Below are 19117 nucleotides of genomic sequence, written 5' to 3' on the forward strand. Positions count from 1 at the left end.
GCCAAAACAGGGTCATGCAACAGGACAATGGTTCCAAGTACACCAGAAAATCTACAACAGAATAGCTAAAAAAAAAACTAATGAATCACGTTGTGGTAGGACTTTACAAAAACTCTGCATAAATAAAAACCTGCAAACCTTATAAAACAGGACCAACGACATGGAACAAAATTCCTCCACAACCATTTTAGACTTCCGTTTGTTGGCGGTGGTTCTACAAAGTAGTTCGTATTTCACATGATAGCATCTGATTTACTCATCAGCTTGGTTATGCCACTGATTATGGCATGTCTCAACTTCCATAATCATAAACCTTTGGGGGGGTTCATTTAGGAATACATATTCATTCCTAAGTTTAGTCTTTAGAAAAATCAACATAATTTATTAATTAACTATTGTAAGGAATGGAATCAGCTTTCAAAAAAAATGTCTGAGGACAAGAAAAGAAACACAAGAACAAATTTATGGTGGAAAGTGAGGCGAGAACCTCCTGTATGGGTTCACACTGCACACTTAATAAAAACGTGCTGCTTTTGGCAACCTCTGTCAACATTTTATTCACAAAAAGTAAATTACACATGCATCTTTAGATATGCATCTAATATCAGACTTGGGACAGTCAATGCAGCCAGAGTTTTCACTGCACACTGTTCCAAAAAATAGTAATGTCAAAGTATCTTACTGTATATTTTACAGTTTTGTACTGTCTTTCTAGAATATCATTAAATTTACATAAGTAGACTGTGATTTTACATGTCAAAGGTAAAATAACAACATCACAGTAAATATAGTAAAACACAATTTACTTGTTTTTTAAATATATTTTTTTGTACATATGCATATTTAGATTGTAAAAATACATTCAGAAATGTATCATAATTTCACGAATATATGTCTGTTATGTGAGAGAATGATCTGTTAAATTCAAATGTAATACTATGGAAAAATATATAAAATGATCGAAAATTAATGAGAATAATCAATAATTAAAGGAGTATTTGAATTATAATTTTGCTGAAAATTTCATGTCATCTAGGTCTGATTCAATAATTCAGAGGTAACAAGTGAAAATATAATTAATAGGAATAAAAACTAAAAAAAAAACATATAAAACATTGCACAGCCACGCTGTGCTAATTATATATTTTGAAAAATAAATGTAGAGGTAGGAATTGCAATTAATATAAATCTCAAAGTATTCACAACATTCCTGAACAGAAATAGGCCTCTGCACCTGGGGTGAGGGTGTGGCCATGAAAACGATGTGACATGCCATTGGATGTTGGGACACATAATAACATGACGCTAAGCATCGGCCAATGAATGTGAACTAACAACCACAAGGTCACGGGTATGGCTGCACTGTAGGAAAAAATCCTAATATAAAAGTAGTTTACTGTGCATTTTACAGTTTTGTTCTGTTCTTCTAGAATATCATTAAAGTTACGTAAATAGACTGTGATTTCACATTTCAAATGTAAATTAACGTTAAATCACTGTAATGTAATAAAAAATAATTTTCATGATTATTAAATGCATCTGTCTGTACTTATGCATATTTAGATTGTTAAAATACATTCACAAATGTATCATGACTTCACAAATATCTGTCCGTTATTTGAAAGATCGAACTGTTGAATTCAAATGTAATGCTATGGAAAAGTATATAACATGATTCCTATAAGCTTGTGTTACATCACATAAGTATTATTATCACTGCTATTTAGGGCGATCGTGGTTCAACAGTTGGCAGTTCGCCTTGTGATCAGAAGGTTGCCGGTTCGAGCCCCGGCTCGGACACTCGGTCGTTGTGTCCGTGGTCAAGACTCTTCACCTACTGGTGAGGGGCCGATGGCGCGATATAGCAGCCTCGCCTCTGTCAGTCTGTCCCAGGGCATGCAAGCCATTATTATTTAAACCAACTGTTAACTGTATATTTATGTACATTTACGTATTATGATTCATATTGCCACATTCATTGACCTTGTTTATAGGTAATTTCATTGTTTGATCACGCTAAAATGTTCCCAATTTAATGTCTAAAAGGACTTGGAAAAGGCAGAATCCCATGTAAAATTAGCGCAACAAACTCTATTTTCATTACTGAAAATAACCGTATTTTTATGCGGGAGTTATTTTCTGTTATTTTACGGTCGTATTTTGGCGCCCCAGCTGCCGGAATATTACCGTTTTTTTAAGATGTTTTTTTCCCTATTTATAGATGATTTCATTGTTTAATCACATTAACATGTTCCTAATTTAATGTTTAGCGGCACTTGAAAAGGCGAGATCCCCTGTCAAATTAGCGCAACTAATTGTATTTTCATTACTGGAAATAACCGTATTTTTATGCGGGAGTTATTTTCTGTTATTTTACGGTTGTATTTTGGCGCCCCAGCTGCCGGAATATTACCGTTTTTTTAAGATGTTTTTTTTAACAGTGCAGGTGTACAGGTCCCAAAAGGGTCAGAATCCCAGTTAACTTGACCACAAAATGAGCTGATGTAGGATTTTGAATTTCATACAAAAGGTGCAGCTACTAAAAATTTCAGATGAGTTTGCATTTTGGTGACCTTGACCTCCAGGTCAGAGGTCAGGTTTTCTGAAAATTCTGTGAATGCAATATCTTGAGAACAAGACAACAAGGAGTTTGAAATTGATACCACAGTTGTATCTACTAGGAGGCTGAGGGGTAGCATTGGCACCCCCCAGCATGCCCACTGCAAGAATATGTGACACAGAATTCTCTAAAACTTCAAGAGGGAAGGCTGCAGTACAGTTCTGTGCAAAAGTCTTACATCACCACTGTTCTGCACACCTAACTGGCTGAAATATTATAAAGTTTATATCTAATTATTTAATTATATCCCTTAGCAAAAGTAACAATATCATATTACACATAAAACTGTATTAATGCAAAACTGTACATAAATTCAATCAAAAGAAAAAGTATTTACAGTGCTATGTGAATCAGTATTAATGATGCAGTTGTTTATGGTTGAGCTCATTTTAAATATTTCTGTTTAACCTCCAGTGCTACTTGATTGCTCCCTTATCCACAAGGGGTCGCTACAGACTGTAGCAGCATGTTTTGATTCAACACATCACTGACTGTGGAAACTTTACACTGGACCTCAAGCAACGTGTATTCTGTGCCTCTCTTCTCTTCCTCCAGTCTCTGGGACCCTGATTTCCAAAGGAAATGCAGAATTTACTTTCATCAGAGAACATTACTTTGGACCACTCATGAGCAGTCCAGTCCTTTTAGTCTTTAGCCCAGGCGAGACGCTTCTGACACTGTCTGTTGTTCAACAGTGGCTTGACACAAGGAATGCGACAGCTGAATCTCATGTCTTGCATACATCTGTGCGTAGTGGTTCTTAAAGCACTGACTCCAGCTGCAGTTCACTCTTTGTGAATCTCCCCCACATTTTTGAAGGGGTTTTGTTAAGTCATCTGAAACAAGCTAATTCATACAACTTTCTATTTCTAACTTTCAAGACTTGAATGGGATTCTGTCTATATTCTCTAAAAATTCTACTAAATAAGGCAATAGCAAAAAAGTATTAAATCCAGCAAACATAGATCTAAACAGCTAGATTCTGTTATTAATGTATTATCTCTTCTTTTTCACCCCTTTGTCTATATTTTTCAGAATTTGAATACTCTCCAGCAGGATGCTCTCCACAGATCACAACTTTGAGCTCAGTGCCAGCTCAGTTTCTCATGTTTCCTTTGACCCTGAAATGGCCTGGGGTATCCGTACTCTGGCCTTGATCAACAAGCCCGCTAACTTCAAATGTACTCATAGTCTCTAATATGTCTCATAAGTGTATATTACAATATTATGAAAAGCAAGGCATTTTAAATGGCTGCTCTTGATCTAAATATTAGTTTACAAAATGCAAAGCCAGAGTATAGCTCAATTGTGTGAGATGATAGTATGGTATGATGGGGTCTGGGTTATGGGAAAAGAAAACTTGACTTTAGAGATGAGAATGGTTCACATGCTACTTTCACTACGGATATCATTAGACAGTGATAGTGGTTAGATAGTGAATGTGGTTATCAACAGTCATAACAGGGAAATGCTTTTTACTTTCTTTTTACCTTAATTTTGAGTTCTCAACAGTTTTTAAGGCATAGTTTTAATTTTTCCTATGGTTAAATTTCAAGTTTACTTGCTTTCTGTAAATCCTTTCCTGTCTTGTTAGTACAAAAATGTTATTTTATGCCATTAATCTACCGACAATCCTATAAATAAACTCCTGGAATCAGAACAAATCATGTTTTTGTGACAGGCTGTTAGTAACAAAATGCCTGAAGATACAACTTAAAAAATGTTTCTGTTATCATCAGCAAGTGCAGGCAGAGGTTTTAGCAGTTTTCAAGTCTGAAGAATGGGAGCGTGTGTTAACACAATGCCACAATTGTTAACTATGTAGGCCTCAATTAGCTTGTTAAATGTTAAAGTTAATGAGAGCACAATTAGAAAAGGACAGAAAACTATGAATTGTTTGAAATGAGAAAGCATTTTCTCTCTAGAAACATGACAGTGTTGATTAGGTTTACAAAGCTGTATCTGAACAAACCCTTCTGTAAAATGTCCTTTGAACAGACCACACCAAGTCTGGTCTTAAGAGGAAACTACAGAGAGCATCAGCATAAATGCTTCTTACCAACTATCAAGCATAGTGTTTTGCAGCTCTTTCAAATAACCTATTTGAGAAGACCAGCAAAAGAACAAATTTATTCTGGAAAGTGATGTAAGTACCTCTTGTAAAGGTTCATCCCTACACTTAATTAAAAGTGGAGAAATTGCTGAGTGTGCTCTTCCTGACCTTGTTTTCCCGGGCTGGCAGCTAATCCTTCCCCAGAGGCATTTGATGATATACTGGGTCATTTAACACATCACTCTGAAAACATCAGACACTGCTTTCAGTGCTGTATACATCTTATTGGCATAAGAAGTAATAGACATAAGAAACATAAGCAATAAATATACATTTATCAAAGTGTAGTTTTTAATCGAATTGCTTGGGTTACTTTTTTTTTTTTAAATTAACTTATCCAGAGATAAAGGAAAAAGGAAAAAAAATCAGCTATGAGGTTTTACAGACTTCTTAACCTCTTGTTGGTTAAGAAAAAGGATAATATATAGCGAAATTCCGGTCTACTTCATCCTTGACTTACAACACCAAACAGGAATAAAAAAAACACACTTATTATGCTAGCTCCTGAAGAAAACCGCTGTTAGCTAAAGAGAAAAAAAAATCAGTTTTTTTCCAGATGATGGTGAACAAACCTGAGTTGGAAGGTCTATTTATCTCTTGACCAGAAACAGGTTACAATGACATGGCAACTATTATTTGTGCCTGCTAACATCATCAAATCCTTTGTTAAAATTTAACTTTAAAAGTTGCAGCGCATCAGGGCTGTTTTTTGTTGATTCTTCTGCCCCCTGGTGGAGGAACGTGATTGTGCAGCTTTGTAATTAAAAGCTTTTTTAATTATTTAAAAACCGCATTTAGACTTACAAAATGAATATAGCTTATTAACATGGTTTATGTTTTGCGCAAAGTGCACAAAGAGCTATACCATATTATAGCCTATACTTTACTCCTACTAATCATGTAAACCAAGATAGTCCACTAGGAATGTGGCCCATTGCTTCCACATGAAAGGAGGACCAGACTTGATAATCAAATTATAAACAGCTCACTCAGATAGACAACAACGTTTATCCAGCTGGCTGTACTGATTTTATAATTAGCATTTTACACATATCTATCTCTCAAACTCCTTCTTCCCCTGGGCTTTTCGGACATAGTCTCTACTCTGACCAAGCATTTTGTATATATTTCTCCTGTTTGTTATTTATTCCTGCTGTCTTACTATTTATATTTTATTCCTGCACAGTTGCTGCAGTGTACCCACAACGTACAATGACAATAATGGGCTATTTTACTCTGTTCGACTCAAAACTCATATAACGTTCACTGACAGAAAATTTAACACACAAGTTTCTGAAACCACATCAGCTCCAGGAGAGAAAGCTGCAAGTCATATTTAGATTTACCCCAAAATATTAGCTTGTAGTGACACCGCTTTCTAAAGATTTACACACACATACACAACCACCAATCTTTTTATGAGCTTGTAAAAATCAATTGAAGTTTCCTGCTCAACACAGTAACTGTACTAAGTTCTCCACAAACCCTGAGATGTCTTTACTTTGACTATATGGAGCTTTATTTACATAACTACCACTGAGATTCAATAAAACATGACAAACATGCCCTCTGCTGGTTCAGCAAGGAATTCCATCTACTTTCAACTCTCAATAACTTTGTTCCTGACAAATCATATTTTTAAAAAAATTAATCAAGTAAAACTTAAAGGCAGCATTGAAAATCTTTTTTGCTGTTCATCTTTTATAAAATAATACATTTAAATATTGTATGTGTAAATACCATCATTAATTAAACACCAAACTCTTATGTTTTATTTATTATTTTTTTTATTTATTGAGAAATTAAAATACTGTCAAAATTGTTCAATATAAATATTCATCACACACATTTTCTATTAAGCAAGTGGCCAGTTTTTCCTACCACTGAATTTCCCTTCACCCATTACCTCCCCCTTGGAGGTAGCCATCATACAACTCTCTCAGGTGGAGAATGAGCTCCTCTGTGTTTTGTCCTGTGAGAGCTGAAACAGGGATGACCCTCTGGGAAACGTGGCTTTTAAGAGTTTCCAGCTTTTCCTGGGCCTCAGATAGGTCCATTTTGTTGGCTATGATAGCCTGAGGCCGCTGGGACAGTCCAGGCTCATACTGGTCCAGTTCATAACGCAAATGTTGGAGCTGGGTCCAGGGCTCTGGAGCCGACAAGTCCAGAACAAAAAGGAGGAAACGACAGCGCTCTATGTGGCGCAAGAAGGAGATTCCTAAGCCTCGATTTAGATGGGCTCCACGAATAATCCCTGGGATGTCAGCAACTGCATAAAGTTAAGATAAAAATCACAACATCAGTCAACTTTATCATACTGTAATATACTATAATAATAACCTTTTTTTTCCTCCTACAATAGACAATCAGAATCTTTGCTTAAAACCACCTACCTGCAACTTGCTCATGATCCCTGTACTTGACTATGCCCACATGAGGATTGAGAGTTGTAAAAGGGTAAGCAGCCACAGCAGGTCTAGCATTGGTGATGGCTCTCAACAGAGATGATTTCCCAGCGTTTGGAAAGCCAACCTGATGGGATGAAAGAGAATAAAAACACTTCAATACATCTGCATTGATGAAAAGTCTGACGCCAGTTTTCTCTTCAGAAACAGGGTCTGCTCACAAGTCCAGCATGTGCCATGGTACGTAGCTCCAGTTGAAGGAGCCGCTCCTGGCCTGTTATTCCAGGAGTAGCTGTCATTGGAGAACGGTTTTCATTTGACAGAAAGAATCGGTTCCCTTTCCCTCCAGCCCCTCCAAATGCAGCAAGATACTCCTGACCATGCTCAGTCATGTCCAGTATGGTTTTGCCCTGCTCCTTGACTACAGTTCCTAATGGTACCTTTACAGATTTAAAAAAGCAAACACACACACACAAAACATCACAGGAGAGGTTAAGTAAGGTCAGGCCAGACTCATGATCAAAGTGAGTGCCGTTTATGATGAAATGCAGGGACTCACACGAATGTAGGTTGGGCTGCCATTCCGACCATAACAGTTCTTGCTGCCCCCCGATTCCCCATCCTCCCCCTTGTAAACTGGAACTACTTGTGCTAATGATTTTACAAAGCGGTCAGCTGAAAGCAGACAAAAAAGGAATACGTATAAAAGCATGAAGAAACTCAATCTTATTGAAGAATTTATTGTCCATTTGATCCTGGCTTTGGTTCCTGTCTATATACACTCACCAGCCACTTCATTAGGTACACCAGGGGCTCATTAAAACATATATTTAATCAGATGGCAACATCTCAATGTATAAAACATCTTGACATGGTCAAGACCAATTGCTCAAGTTTAAACAGAGTACCATATGGCTAAGAAACATGACTTAAGTTGCTCTGAATGTGACTAGATTGTTGGTGCCAGAAGGGCTGGTTTGAGTATTTTAGAAACTCGTTTACTGGAATTTTCCAGCACAGTGGTCTCAAAGATTTATACCTAACAGTCTTGAAAAGAGAAAATATCCAGTGAGCAGCAGTTCTCAGCAGGTGAAGATGCCTTGTTGATTTCAGAGGTCAGAGGTGAGCTGATAGGAAGACAACCTGCTGAACCTTGAAACAGTTGAGCTACAGCAGCATAAAAACTACATCGGGCGCCACTCCTGCCAGCTAAGAGCAAAAACCTGAGGCTTCAATTCACACAGGCTCACAGAAACTGAACAACGGAAGATTAAAAAATGTTTGCTCTTGAGAGTATATTGACTTCTACATGGCAAATCAGATAGTGCAAATAAACATTCCTGTAACCAATCAAACTTACCCTTTATAATGATGCTTCCTCCATCACCTCCATTCCCTCCATCCGGTCCACCCCACTCTTTCCGAGGCTCACTGTGAAAGCTGCTGGCCCCTTTACCCCCTGACCCAGCCACCAGCTTCACACGGCGGTGGTCCACAAAGTGACGGGTCTGTGGGGCGCAAAAAGAAGCAATTTCACAGTAGAGTGAACCACGCTTACGACTCTGATAGTCTCCACAACAGGTGTGTTTATGCTTTGTAAATATGCAAATATCCTGAGAAATAAGACGTGTAAAATACGCTTTAACTTAACATACCAGTTTCTTTTCAGACATCTCCCCTTTCTTGGAGTTTCCGCGGACTTTGGTGCACAGTGTACTCGAGGTGCTGACATCTCTGACACCGCCGACTTTCCTACTGCAGGTCACAGAACTGAGTGTGAGGGGGGTCGGCTCACCTCTTTCGACCTTTTGTTCGAAAATACATCTTAAAAGTAATTCCGAGGATGGCCGGCGAGGTATTTTAAATCGAGACAACGCTGCTAACATTATAGCGTTCAACAAACAGACACCGGTTACAGTTTTAAAGTAGCTAAAAGCGATCTGTCAATGTCACGTCGACCGTTTACGTTAATACGCATCTCCACCAGCGTGATAAACAGGAAACTATCGGGGAACTAGGTAAGGGTTTATAAAATCTAAATGTCCATTCATGGATTTCCCTTATATATGTATAATTATTTGGCGTTTTCAAAACGATAGCAACTACCCATCACACGTTTACCGACTACGACCAACACATCTACGGAAGCCCCAACGGTCAAAATCAGTCTTTGCCGTTGCTTTGTGGTCCACTACCGCCACCTGCTGTGCTACAAAAGAAAATAAAACCTCATACCTTAACCGCCAAAGAATTCATATTTTCAACTCAAAACTCTAAAATGTGTCTACCTTAACAAAAAAAAAAAGTGCTCCTGAAGTTTGGTTGTGACCTAACCATGTTGCAATCTACTCATGATGGAGACTTTATTAAGTAAACCTTACAAGTACCAGGTTGAAACCCCCTTTTGCCTTTAAAATTCCCTTACTTCTTCTTTGAATAGATTTAAGAAGCTGCCTTCCTCTTAGCTCAAAGCAGCCTGCCCATTCTTCTCTGGCGACAAGAAGACATTTTTACTCTGAATTGCTCTTCACTGGATATTTTCTCTTTTTGAGACCCTTCTTTGGAAACCCTAGAGATGGCCCACCAGGCACCAGCAACTACAAAGTAAAAAAATCACATTTCTTCCTCATTCTGATGCTTGGCTAAAACCTGAGCATATTAAGTTGTCTAAATTCTGTGATGCACTGAGTTATTGCCTAGTAATCTGAAGAACAGGTATGCCCAATGAAGTGACTAATGAGCATACAATGAAATATTAAAGAATCTCTGACTGTTCAGATGTTCAGATGACAAAATCCAGACACACAAAAGGTGAATGTCAATTTATTTTTGTATAGCAAATAGTAACAAAAGACAGCAGAAAAGATCAGGCGATGCAGTCTTACAATAGATAAGTAGATAACATTCATATTTGGATTATGCACATCAAACTCTCCTTCTCGCACATCCACACACACCGACACGCACACTAACAAGGCATACCACCCATGAGTGATGACACACTACGTAGAACTGGAAAACGACTTGCCGCACATGTTTGGTTCACAGTAAAAATGAGAAACTGATACCAATTTAGAGACGCCTGTGATTGTCAGTGTTGAGTGGTACATAGTAAATCAGCTGTTTGACAGCCAGGTATCTCCCATCCTTGATAACCCCTGCAGAATGACCACAGTTATTGTGTTATTCTTCCCCTCTGAGGTAAGTTGAGTTACAACAAGATGTTATAACAGAATACTGCTAAGTTGGACCCTCACAACCACAGAAATAAAAAAAAAGTTGTCTGATTTCTTTTTAACTAAATAAACAAAGAAATAACTTGCAGATAGATAGATCGATAATAAATATGAAAAAGGTAAATTCTTGTACATGTACAAAAATTATACTGCTGCAACAATTGTATTATTTTTCTTACATGAATTCCTTGATCTAATACAAATAATAGCAATAAAAAAAATACAAAGAAAAAAACTGCTAAAGTAGTAAGATTTATGTTTGATATATTCACATATCTGCCTCTAAGTCACGTAAATAAAGAAGTAATATTCTTAAATAGTCTATCACATTCTGTTCTTTTCCTGTAACATAACACTGAATAACTTGAGACAAACGATCTCTGTCTTTATCACAGCTGTATGTAAAAAAAAACCAAAAAAAACAAACAAACAAAAAAACTACATATAATCACGTAAAGTTCACCATAAGAGCCAACCTCAACATGACTGACGGAGCTGAGTGTATTGCACTTATTGAAGTTGAGGTGCAGGACATGTTACTGTTCTGTTCCTGTGTTACTTTGGCTTTTTGAGTATCATCTCTTAAAAACAACCTGAATCACGCTACGATACAAAATATTAGACAATACATACACTGTCACTGTAAAATAAAGTGCAGACAAAGTGGCAATGCAATTTTATGTAAAAATCATTACTTTATGGCATCAGAGCGCAACACTCCTTACCTCTGCACAGACGCTATAAGCCGGCGCAGAGCGATGCCACTCAAAATATAGTGTCAAAAATACTACCACGATGTAAGATTATCATGGACAATGATACACATTTTTAAGTTTTCGTCTGTCAACTATCTATTATGTCGATTACCTCAGCAAGACATATGTAGAGAGTGAAAACACATAATGTTATACCACACAGCAACACATCACAGTTTGACTAACACAGACAAACCCCATGATCAAGTCAGGTTTAACGACCAACATTTTCACCTTTTTTTAAGGATGTACCATGAGATATAACAGTGTCTATACCAGGAATAAGAGCAAGATTTATAGTCTTCTATCAAATATCAAAGAATATTCTCTTCAAGGCTAATTAGCTTTTTTTGTAGTCCCACAGTCTCACTTGCGCTGTGCACCAAAAATAAAATAACATCAAAAGCTCTTAAAACAATAAAGGTAGGGGACAGAGAACAAGTTTATTTGTGCATGTGGCTGAGGTGCATGTGACAACTCCACAGCGCCCTTTTTAGTAGCTTGTATAGAATGGTTACATTAACTGCCTTGGTTTTGCAAGCACCACAACCAGCTACAACCCTGTTGAAATTAAAACGGAGGAGGGAAGCATCACATTTGACTGGATTAATTATTTTAGCTAGAATGATGATTAGTGAGAGGATAATAAATCTGATGGCAGCCTGATCTAATCCATAGCTGAGCCCAGTTCATTACTGTTGAATGTTCCATCGCACATTTTCTTCCACCAGCAAAACATTGTGGTGCCTCATTGCTGATAATTTCCATATTGACCCTGAAATTAGAAAAAATATATGTTTAATTGGATTTATTTATTTATTTATTTATATACTGCTTAAAGTTGTGGTTGGACATTTACATATACTCATCATGGGCATAAATTTAAAGACAGTATTTGGTTTTTAGTTATTTTTTGAACTGTTCTTTTTGGTGGAATGACTATAACATACATCTTCAAGATGTAGACCGATACTTAAAACAATGGGAAATGTCTGGGAAACTCTAAAGTGGAGATCTAAAAAGGAGAATTTTAGATTTAATCAAGTTGGGAAGGTCTCTTAGAACCAATTGAAAACAACTGTAGATTCCAGGATCATTAATTCAAACAATTATAAATAAATATAAATTATTCAGATGTGTCACTACTTTGCCAGGATCTGGAAGAAGACCAAAATGTCACCCTCAGATGAGAGGAAATTGTTTAGGATATTCAGAAACAACCCAGGGAATTCCCAAGGTTCAAACATGAAATGAACTGGAATCTGCAAATCTGAAAATCTTTGGACTATGCTTAAAAGGTTCTCTGCTGGGAAACCAGCCAATTTAAATTAACTCCACCAGTTCTGCCAATGAGAGCAGCCAAATACTGAACTAGGATTATGTCGGAAGCTTGTTGATGGCTACTAGAAGTGTCTGGTTGAGGTGCAAATTGCTAAAGAACATTTAACCAAATACTACTGGAGATGTAGGTATATATTTTAGTCTGTATATAACATTTTGAGCCTGTGTGGATTACAGAAAACCCAAAAATAATTTCAAAGATGTGCACCCAATTCTTGGTTTTTAAGTCATTAAAGATGCATGTACATAAGAACAAGTTATTCATTAAAGATGCATGCTCTCCACCGTGGGAAATGAACATTTACACCATATTCATGCTGATGATGAATGCATGTAAACTTCTGACCACAACTGTCTGCATGGTGCTTTCAGAGTATATGTTTCTATTAGTACTAAAACAGACACACACTACAACATCTTTTTTTACTTCACTGGTCCTACATGAATCTGATTTTCTGTTGCTTTGTGTAATTATATAAGGAAACAGGAAACAGTGTTTTAGATCATGGTCAAATTCAATTACAATTCTTTGAGACAAAGGGGGTCTAGCAAGGTCCTGTGTTATTTTATTACTCTTCTTTCGTGCACAGACTTGTGCCAGTATGTCTATACCTAAATAATACATACATTTTGCTTTAAGTTAAAACATCTCATGTACCTGTTCATAGGAGAACGGCCTCTGCGTCTGCGCTCCAGGGCCTCCCTGGGAAGATCGGTAGGATCCATACTGTTGGCTTTGACTCTGCTGATACTGAGAATATTGAGACGATCCTCCCTGGACTGGACCTGTAGCACAGGAGTTCAATTAGGTGGATGTTTTCAGTTGTTTTATGTGCGTGTTTAAATTTGCCTGAATGAACAAAAACGACTGTATGAGTCACTCTCACCATATCCCTGGGGCTGTCCACTGTAGCCTTGTTGAGAAGAGTACTGCTGTTGGCTGAAGGCTTGCTGCTGGCCAGAGCTCTGTTGATACTGGGCCTGCTGTTGACTGTACTGAGAGTTACCTGGAGGTAGACATATCAGATGCACATTACTATAGTTAAGTATTTATTTAAACAATAAAATATAGAAATGCAATTTAAATTAAGAAATGTTATTACCTCCTTCATAGTAATGTTGTGAGGATTCATCAAATGATCTATCATACCCTTGTTCCCCATATGAGGACTGTTGATATGAATACTCCCCGTGACCTGCAGAGAACACGATTCAACACATGCAAAAACTCCTCTGCTAAGGCAAAATCCAGTGACAGACGAAAGAGAAGTTATTATTTGCAGGTTGCAGCTGAAACATTCATAATACATGTCTGTCAACAAATTTTCACACGAACACCATTTTGCCAGCCTTTTCACTTCAACGTATTACACAAAGCATTTTTTTTTTTTAAAAACACCCCAGATGAAGTTTGAGCTCTCTCTGTGACACGCTGCTATATCGCTCTCTGAAATCTGAAATTTCGGCACACCAAAGGGGACAGTATGGACACAGACACAGTGGCAGAAAATAGACCAATGTCAGAGTTTTCAATTTTTTTTTCATTACTTTTGTCTCCCACAGTGAAAAGTTGGGAGGAAGAGCTTCAGCAATAAATCTGGCTCAGGCCTGTAGGACAGTGCTAAAGGGAAATGGAATGACCTACAATGGGGGTTGTGTGTTTGAAAGCTGTGTGTATGAAGTTTATGGATGTGCATGATTACCATCAGGGTAATACTGCTGGTTTATGGGCTCGCTGGAGCTCTGAGTGTGTCCATACTGCTCTCCGTAGAACTCGTCTTGTCCCATGTACTGCTGTGCAGATCCTGCAAGACAGGTAAGACCATGATTGGTTAAACAACTGGTCAAACCAACTGGCCATGTGTTGGACACTAAGTGGCTGTGGCCAGGAGAACTAAAAATAGCTTAAAATAAAAATAATTAATATTACAGTAATGATGTTTTTATAACTTACGTGTAAATAGAGTACTGTACAAGTCACTGAAAATGATTTTCAATAGATTAAATTGATAATATTAAATAAAAATAATATGAAGGAAGATTTATTTTTTACCCAAATTTTAGATATAGTAATTGAAGTGAAACAATTGCACTGCTTGGTTGAATGAAAAATGCATGATATGCAATTTTTGAAGATAAAGTGTGAAGTACAGAAGGTCTGTTATTCTGGAAAATTAGGATTTGTTTGGTGGTGGTGTGCAGAAACTCCAGATTCCACTTCCGTTTTCTTTATCTGAACTGTATCTTAGAGAATAAAAAAATGACAAAATAACAAGAACTCTGAAAACTGCAACAAAAGTCAGCATAGTCTAATCTCCTTTCAATCTACAACAAAGCCAAAAATTCCATACAAAGATGGGCAGAATCACAGAACGCACTCATACCAAAGCAATCTAAAACATACAGTTGTAGTCAGAAGTTTATATTCACTCACCATGGGCAGATGTCATGGCAATTTCAGGGTTTTCAGGATTTTTCTGGGGTGGAATGATTGTACAACATACATCTTTAATTCAATAAATTCAGATTCACACAGGTTCAGACAGGTTACAATATATACATACATCCACACTAATATTTGGTTTCAGTTTCATTAAATTAACAACAAGTGCACTAAAGACAACTGATTGCTGTACAATCATTCCAAGAACAGTTCAGAGAAATCATTCAAATCATTTAAAACCCTAGATTACCATGACATCCATGTCCATGATGAGTGCATATAAACTTCTCACCACAACTGTACATGTCTTTTGCACTTCCAGACATGACCAATTAGCTATAGATAATCAAAATATCCCTTCCAGCTGCTGCACAACCAAAGGCTGGTGGGAAATCCACACAGCTTAACCATGGACACAATATTCCTGTAACACACATCTATCTGGAAGCACTTCACACTATAATGCAATAGGGTACGGCCTGTTGCACTGGAATTAGTATCACATCCTTCTTCTAAATCTAAGTTACTACATGCCTTCAAAGCCTGCACCCTTTGAAAGACACAAAGGGACAGAGTGGAGCTATTATTAGGCACGCACTGACATTGCAAGTTAAGTGATTTACAGAGATGGGAACTTAAAGTGACACAAGTGATACATCTCCAGGCTACTTCTTAAAGTTACAGGAAGGCAACTAGAGCCTACACAATTCCAGATGTCTAATATCACTCTCGTTTTATAATCTTGGAACATCATACTACCAATACTACCTACTTATCAGGGGCTTTTGCAGCAACTATGGCTTTCATCTCAATCCATCTCAAAACTTAGATACTGGCAACCACCGCCACACTTGGAAGACCTGGAAAACTATTCGCCAGACATTCGGGTGTTCACACACACCCACCCACACAAGTGTACATAAGTACACAAATCAGTCCAAATAAACTCACTGAAACAACAGCCATACCAAAGCAGCGTAAAGAAATCTTTCCACCTACCTTGCTGAGAAGAGCGGTAGGATCCCATGGGCCTCTGAGACATCATGCTGTTTCCTTGACTGCCCTGACCCATCATGCCCATAGCCTGCTGTCCCTGATAATGTTGCCCCCCAGCTTGGGCTGAGGAGTAGTGTGGTGTGGCAGACTGCTGGTGCATCATGGAGACTGTGGAGGAGGTGGGATTATTTGGGGGGAGGGGGAGATCTTGTACATGAATATATAGAGATAAACTTCATCTATAATGCTGATAAATTCTGCTTATGCTCCAGAATGCACAGCCTTCTGGAGCATAAGCAGAATTTGCAGATCTGAGCCTGACAGAAATGTGTATAGTTACACAAACAAACAAATGTAGAAGGAGGTCCAAGGCAATCAGGACACAGGGGGAAAGCCAAAAGGGATCCATAGCATACAGCAGTCAAGGGTCTTTTAAAAAAATATCTTTAAAGAAATGCTTTCAAGATGCTGCTTTAAGTGTAAACAAAGCCAGCGAAGTCAGCGCATTAACAGAAGTACGATAAATACACACGGACATCCAGGGAAAGAAGGGGTGCATCTCAAAAAGTAGGAGAAGTTAAACCTGAAGCAAAGGGAAGAAGGAGGGAGGCAGGACACCTCACTGATGAACTGAATGTGTTTCATATTTGTCTGTTACACAGGAGGAAAGTTTAAGATATGCATGCAAGTATATTTTTTATGCAAGCTCAAAAGAGGCACAGCTTCAGAGGTCATCATCTAACTGTTTTACTTATTTACCATGTACAGTATTTCACCCTGAAAACTTGAAAAGATTATTTTCATCATTCCCATCCTCTAAATGCCAAATCTTGTATAATACACATAAACAAGTACAAAACAAGTACGGCATCTTGCATCTCGAGAGATGGTAACTCCTGACTATCAGATCATGATGGTTTAGAGACCAATTCCTGATGACTGGGCTTTACGATACCTGGCTCACCTTGGTTGGAATGCATGTTGAGGTTGCTGCGGGAGGAGGAAGAAGAGGATGAGGATGTGGAGGAAGAAGAGGAGGAAGAGCCATAACCAGGCCCAGGGCCCTGGATCATGCTGCCCTGGGAGGAGGGCGCAGCGTGGCTGTACCCAGGGACCGAGCTGCCATAGCTGCTTGCTGGCAGGCTGAGGGAGGTGGAGGGAATAGCCGACTGCACCTGACCAGATTGCTGCTGCATGGGGGCATGGCTGGGCCCTGACAACACACACGCACAGTCAGAGCAGCCACCACACATTCCCCTGTGGTGCCATATCATGTTAACCACGGCCCCACATTCAGTTCATCTTCACAGGAGACGTGCATGGTTGAACAAAGGTAGAGTAACGCATGTTAAGGATGTGTGTATATTTTTTTCACAACTAGAGGGAATATAGTAACATAACTGTGAAACAATCTGGCTCATTGGCTGAACTTAAAACCACAGATACTTAAAGGCAAGGAAGCAATATAGAAGTGCGGGCACTGTGGCAGACAAGACATGGTACTGAGTCTGCAGACAAACATGCAACTAAGTCAGAATCAGACGAGCAAGCAAGACACTGGACAGACAACAAAATCGGGAGGCATCTTTGGGCTGAAATAAGTGATTCGGGGCTTATCTGTAAAACGCAGGTATGCAATTAACTCTCACCATTACTCATTTGGCTCTGCATCATTGATGTCGGGGGCAGTGCTGGTCCCATGTTGTCATTGAGGTTACTTTGAGCATGTCCCCCACTCTGGCCCATCCCTCCAGGACCCAAAGACATACTGGAAGTCGGAGGCTAAAGGTGTAGAGACATAATATTTAAGTAGTGGCAGTCATAAATGATATGCAGTTCATTTTTTTCCACACTGTATTTATATGCATCTATTTTCTGTTTTCTATTAATGTTCTATTTTCCCAGTGGACACAGTTTATACTTATATTTCATAGTTGCTATTACTGGAGTCACAAATCACACTTACCGCAGGTAGTAATGACTGCATGTTCTGATTTGAATCAGCTATTGTGGCCAAGTAAACAAGATTTCTGTGCAGGATCTGCTGATACCTGGAAGAAGAAGAAGAAAACCAGTCTTAATTGTGCTATGCTTTGATATTTAGCAGGTACTGGTCAGGGAGGAAAGAAAAAAAACACTTACTGTGTGCATTCAGCCGTCTTGCCTTTGCTTTGGTAATCCATTATGCATTGTATTAAATGATGATTTTCATCCAGCATCTTTGGAAAATAATAAAACAACTTCATTCCACTGTATCTGAAGTCCTATAAGTGTATAGTAAATTATTAACTAACAAATACTCTATTAAAACAGTGCTGTGCTTGATTCTCAGAACTTTATCCAGCCCTTGAGTGTTTTTTTTCTGGGTCATCTTTTTCATTTTCTTTTTATATAACAGAGCCAAAAGAAGAACTCATTTTTCACTGTCTTTATTTAGGACGCCGTTTGAAAGTCTGGCTTTCAAGGATAGGGTTTACGTTTTACTTTCGCGCTAAACGGTTCAATCAAGGATAAAAGCGGTGCCCTAGGACATATACTGTAACACCTGCCTTCAATTTCAATCTATAGCCTACTTAATTAAACACCAGGGCAGAGCTGCTGCTTTGAGAATTCTTGTTAACCATCTTGCGAAGAAATATAAAGCTGATTTCCAATTTCTCACACTAAAATATTCCCATTCGTCTCAAAATATCTGCGAGGATGACAGACAGCATCACCAAGAAAGCAGAGATCCAGCCGGCGTTAAGCCGAGCGCTCGTCTACATCACCGCGATGGCTTTGTTTGGTTCGCACCTTCAATTGACTGTAACGTTACAATACCAGTTGCCATTTCTTTGATATTCACCACTGGCTACTTTCTCTGCACTGGAGGGGGATCACATACTCCCATGCTAGAATATCTAAATAGAAATGTCACGACGTTTTAGGATTTTTTTTACCTTTTGAATGGTTTGCTGTGTCACCTCCCCTTTACTTCTGGGGCGCGCCGATGAAAACGCCACCGACATTTTGTCATATGGGAAATAAAAGAGCCGCTTTTATTCTAATATTTATTATCTCAAGCGCAGCCTTCTATTTGGTTACATAGTTTCTCCATTACCAGGAATAGGGGTACTGACCAAACCAGAGCCATGTCGCGAAAGATGGAAAATTAGAAAACACTTGACTTATCTGAATGGCATTAAACAGAGGATTTCCCTTAAGCTTT

At 38.3% G+C, this 19117-nt stretch overlaps 2 protein-coding genes across 4 annotated transcripts; both read right to left on the minus strand.

Moving 5' to 3' along the window:
- Nucleotides 1-6482: 6482 nt before the first annotated feature.
- mtg2 (mitochondrial ribosome-associated GTPase 2) lies at nucleotides 6483-9859 on the minus strand. Its single transcript, XM_084916564.1, has 6 exons — nucleotides 8794-9859; nucleotides 8499-8646; nucleotides 7698-7813; nucleotides 7360-7578; nucleotides 7127-7265; nucleotides 6483-7002 (listed from the first exon to the last, which is right to left on the minus strand). The coding sequence occupies exons 1-6, from the start codon at nucleotides 9022-9024 to the stop codon at nucleotides 6629-6631; spliced, it is 1227 nt and encodes a 408-aa protein (XP_084772690.1). The 5' UTR covers nucleotides 9025-9859; the 3' UTR covers nucleotides 6483-6628.
- An 86-nt stretch (nucleotides 9860-9945) lies between these two features.
- Nucleotides 9946-19012, minus strand: LOC146364592 (calcium-responsive transactivator-like). Of its 3 annotated transcripts, XM_084916560.1 has the most exons (11): nucleotides 18849-19012; nucleotides 18052-18128; nucleotides 17876-17960; nucleotides 17559-17691; nucleotides 16874-17122; nucleotides 15913-16077; nucleotides 14174-14275; nucleotides 13574-13666; nucleotides 13358-13477; nucleotides 13129-13256; nucleotides 9946-11904 (listed from the first exon to the last, which is right to left on the minus strand). In XM_084916560.1, exons 1-11 carry the CDS (start codon nucleotides 18915-18917, stop codon nucleotides 11878-11880), a joined length of 1248 nt encoding a protein of 415 aa, XP_084772686.1. In that variant the 5' UTR covers nucleotides 18918-19012; the 3' UTR covers nucleotides 9946-11877. The 3 variants fall into 3 exon arrangements, with proteins under 3 accessions (XP_084772686.1, XP_084772689.1, XP_084772687.1); XM_084916563.1 differs by lacking the exon at nucleotides 16874-17122; XM_084916561.1 differs by lacking the exon at nucleotides 14174-14275.
- Nucleotides 19013-19117: the final 105 nt, after the last annotated feature.

The sequence above is a fragment of the Perissodus microlepis genome, chromosome 20, assembly GCF_051167445.1.
Source record: "Perissodus microlepis isolate ML-2025 ecotype Zambia chromosome 20, ASM5116744v1, whole genome shotgun sequence".
Classification (NCBI taxonomy): domain Eukaryota; kingdom Metazoa; phylum Chordata; class Actinopteri; order Cichliformes; family Cichlidae; genus Perissodus; species Perissodus microlepis.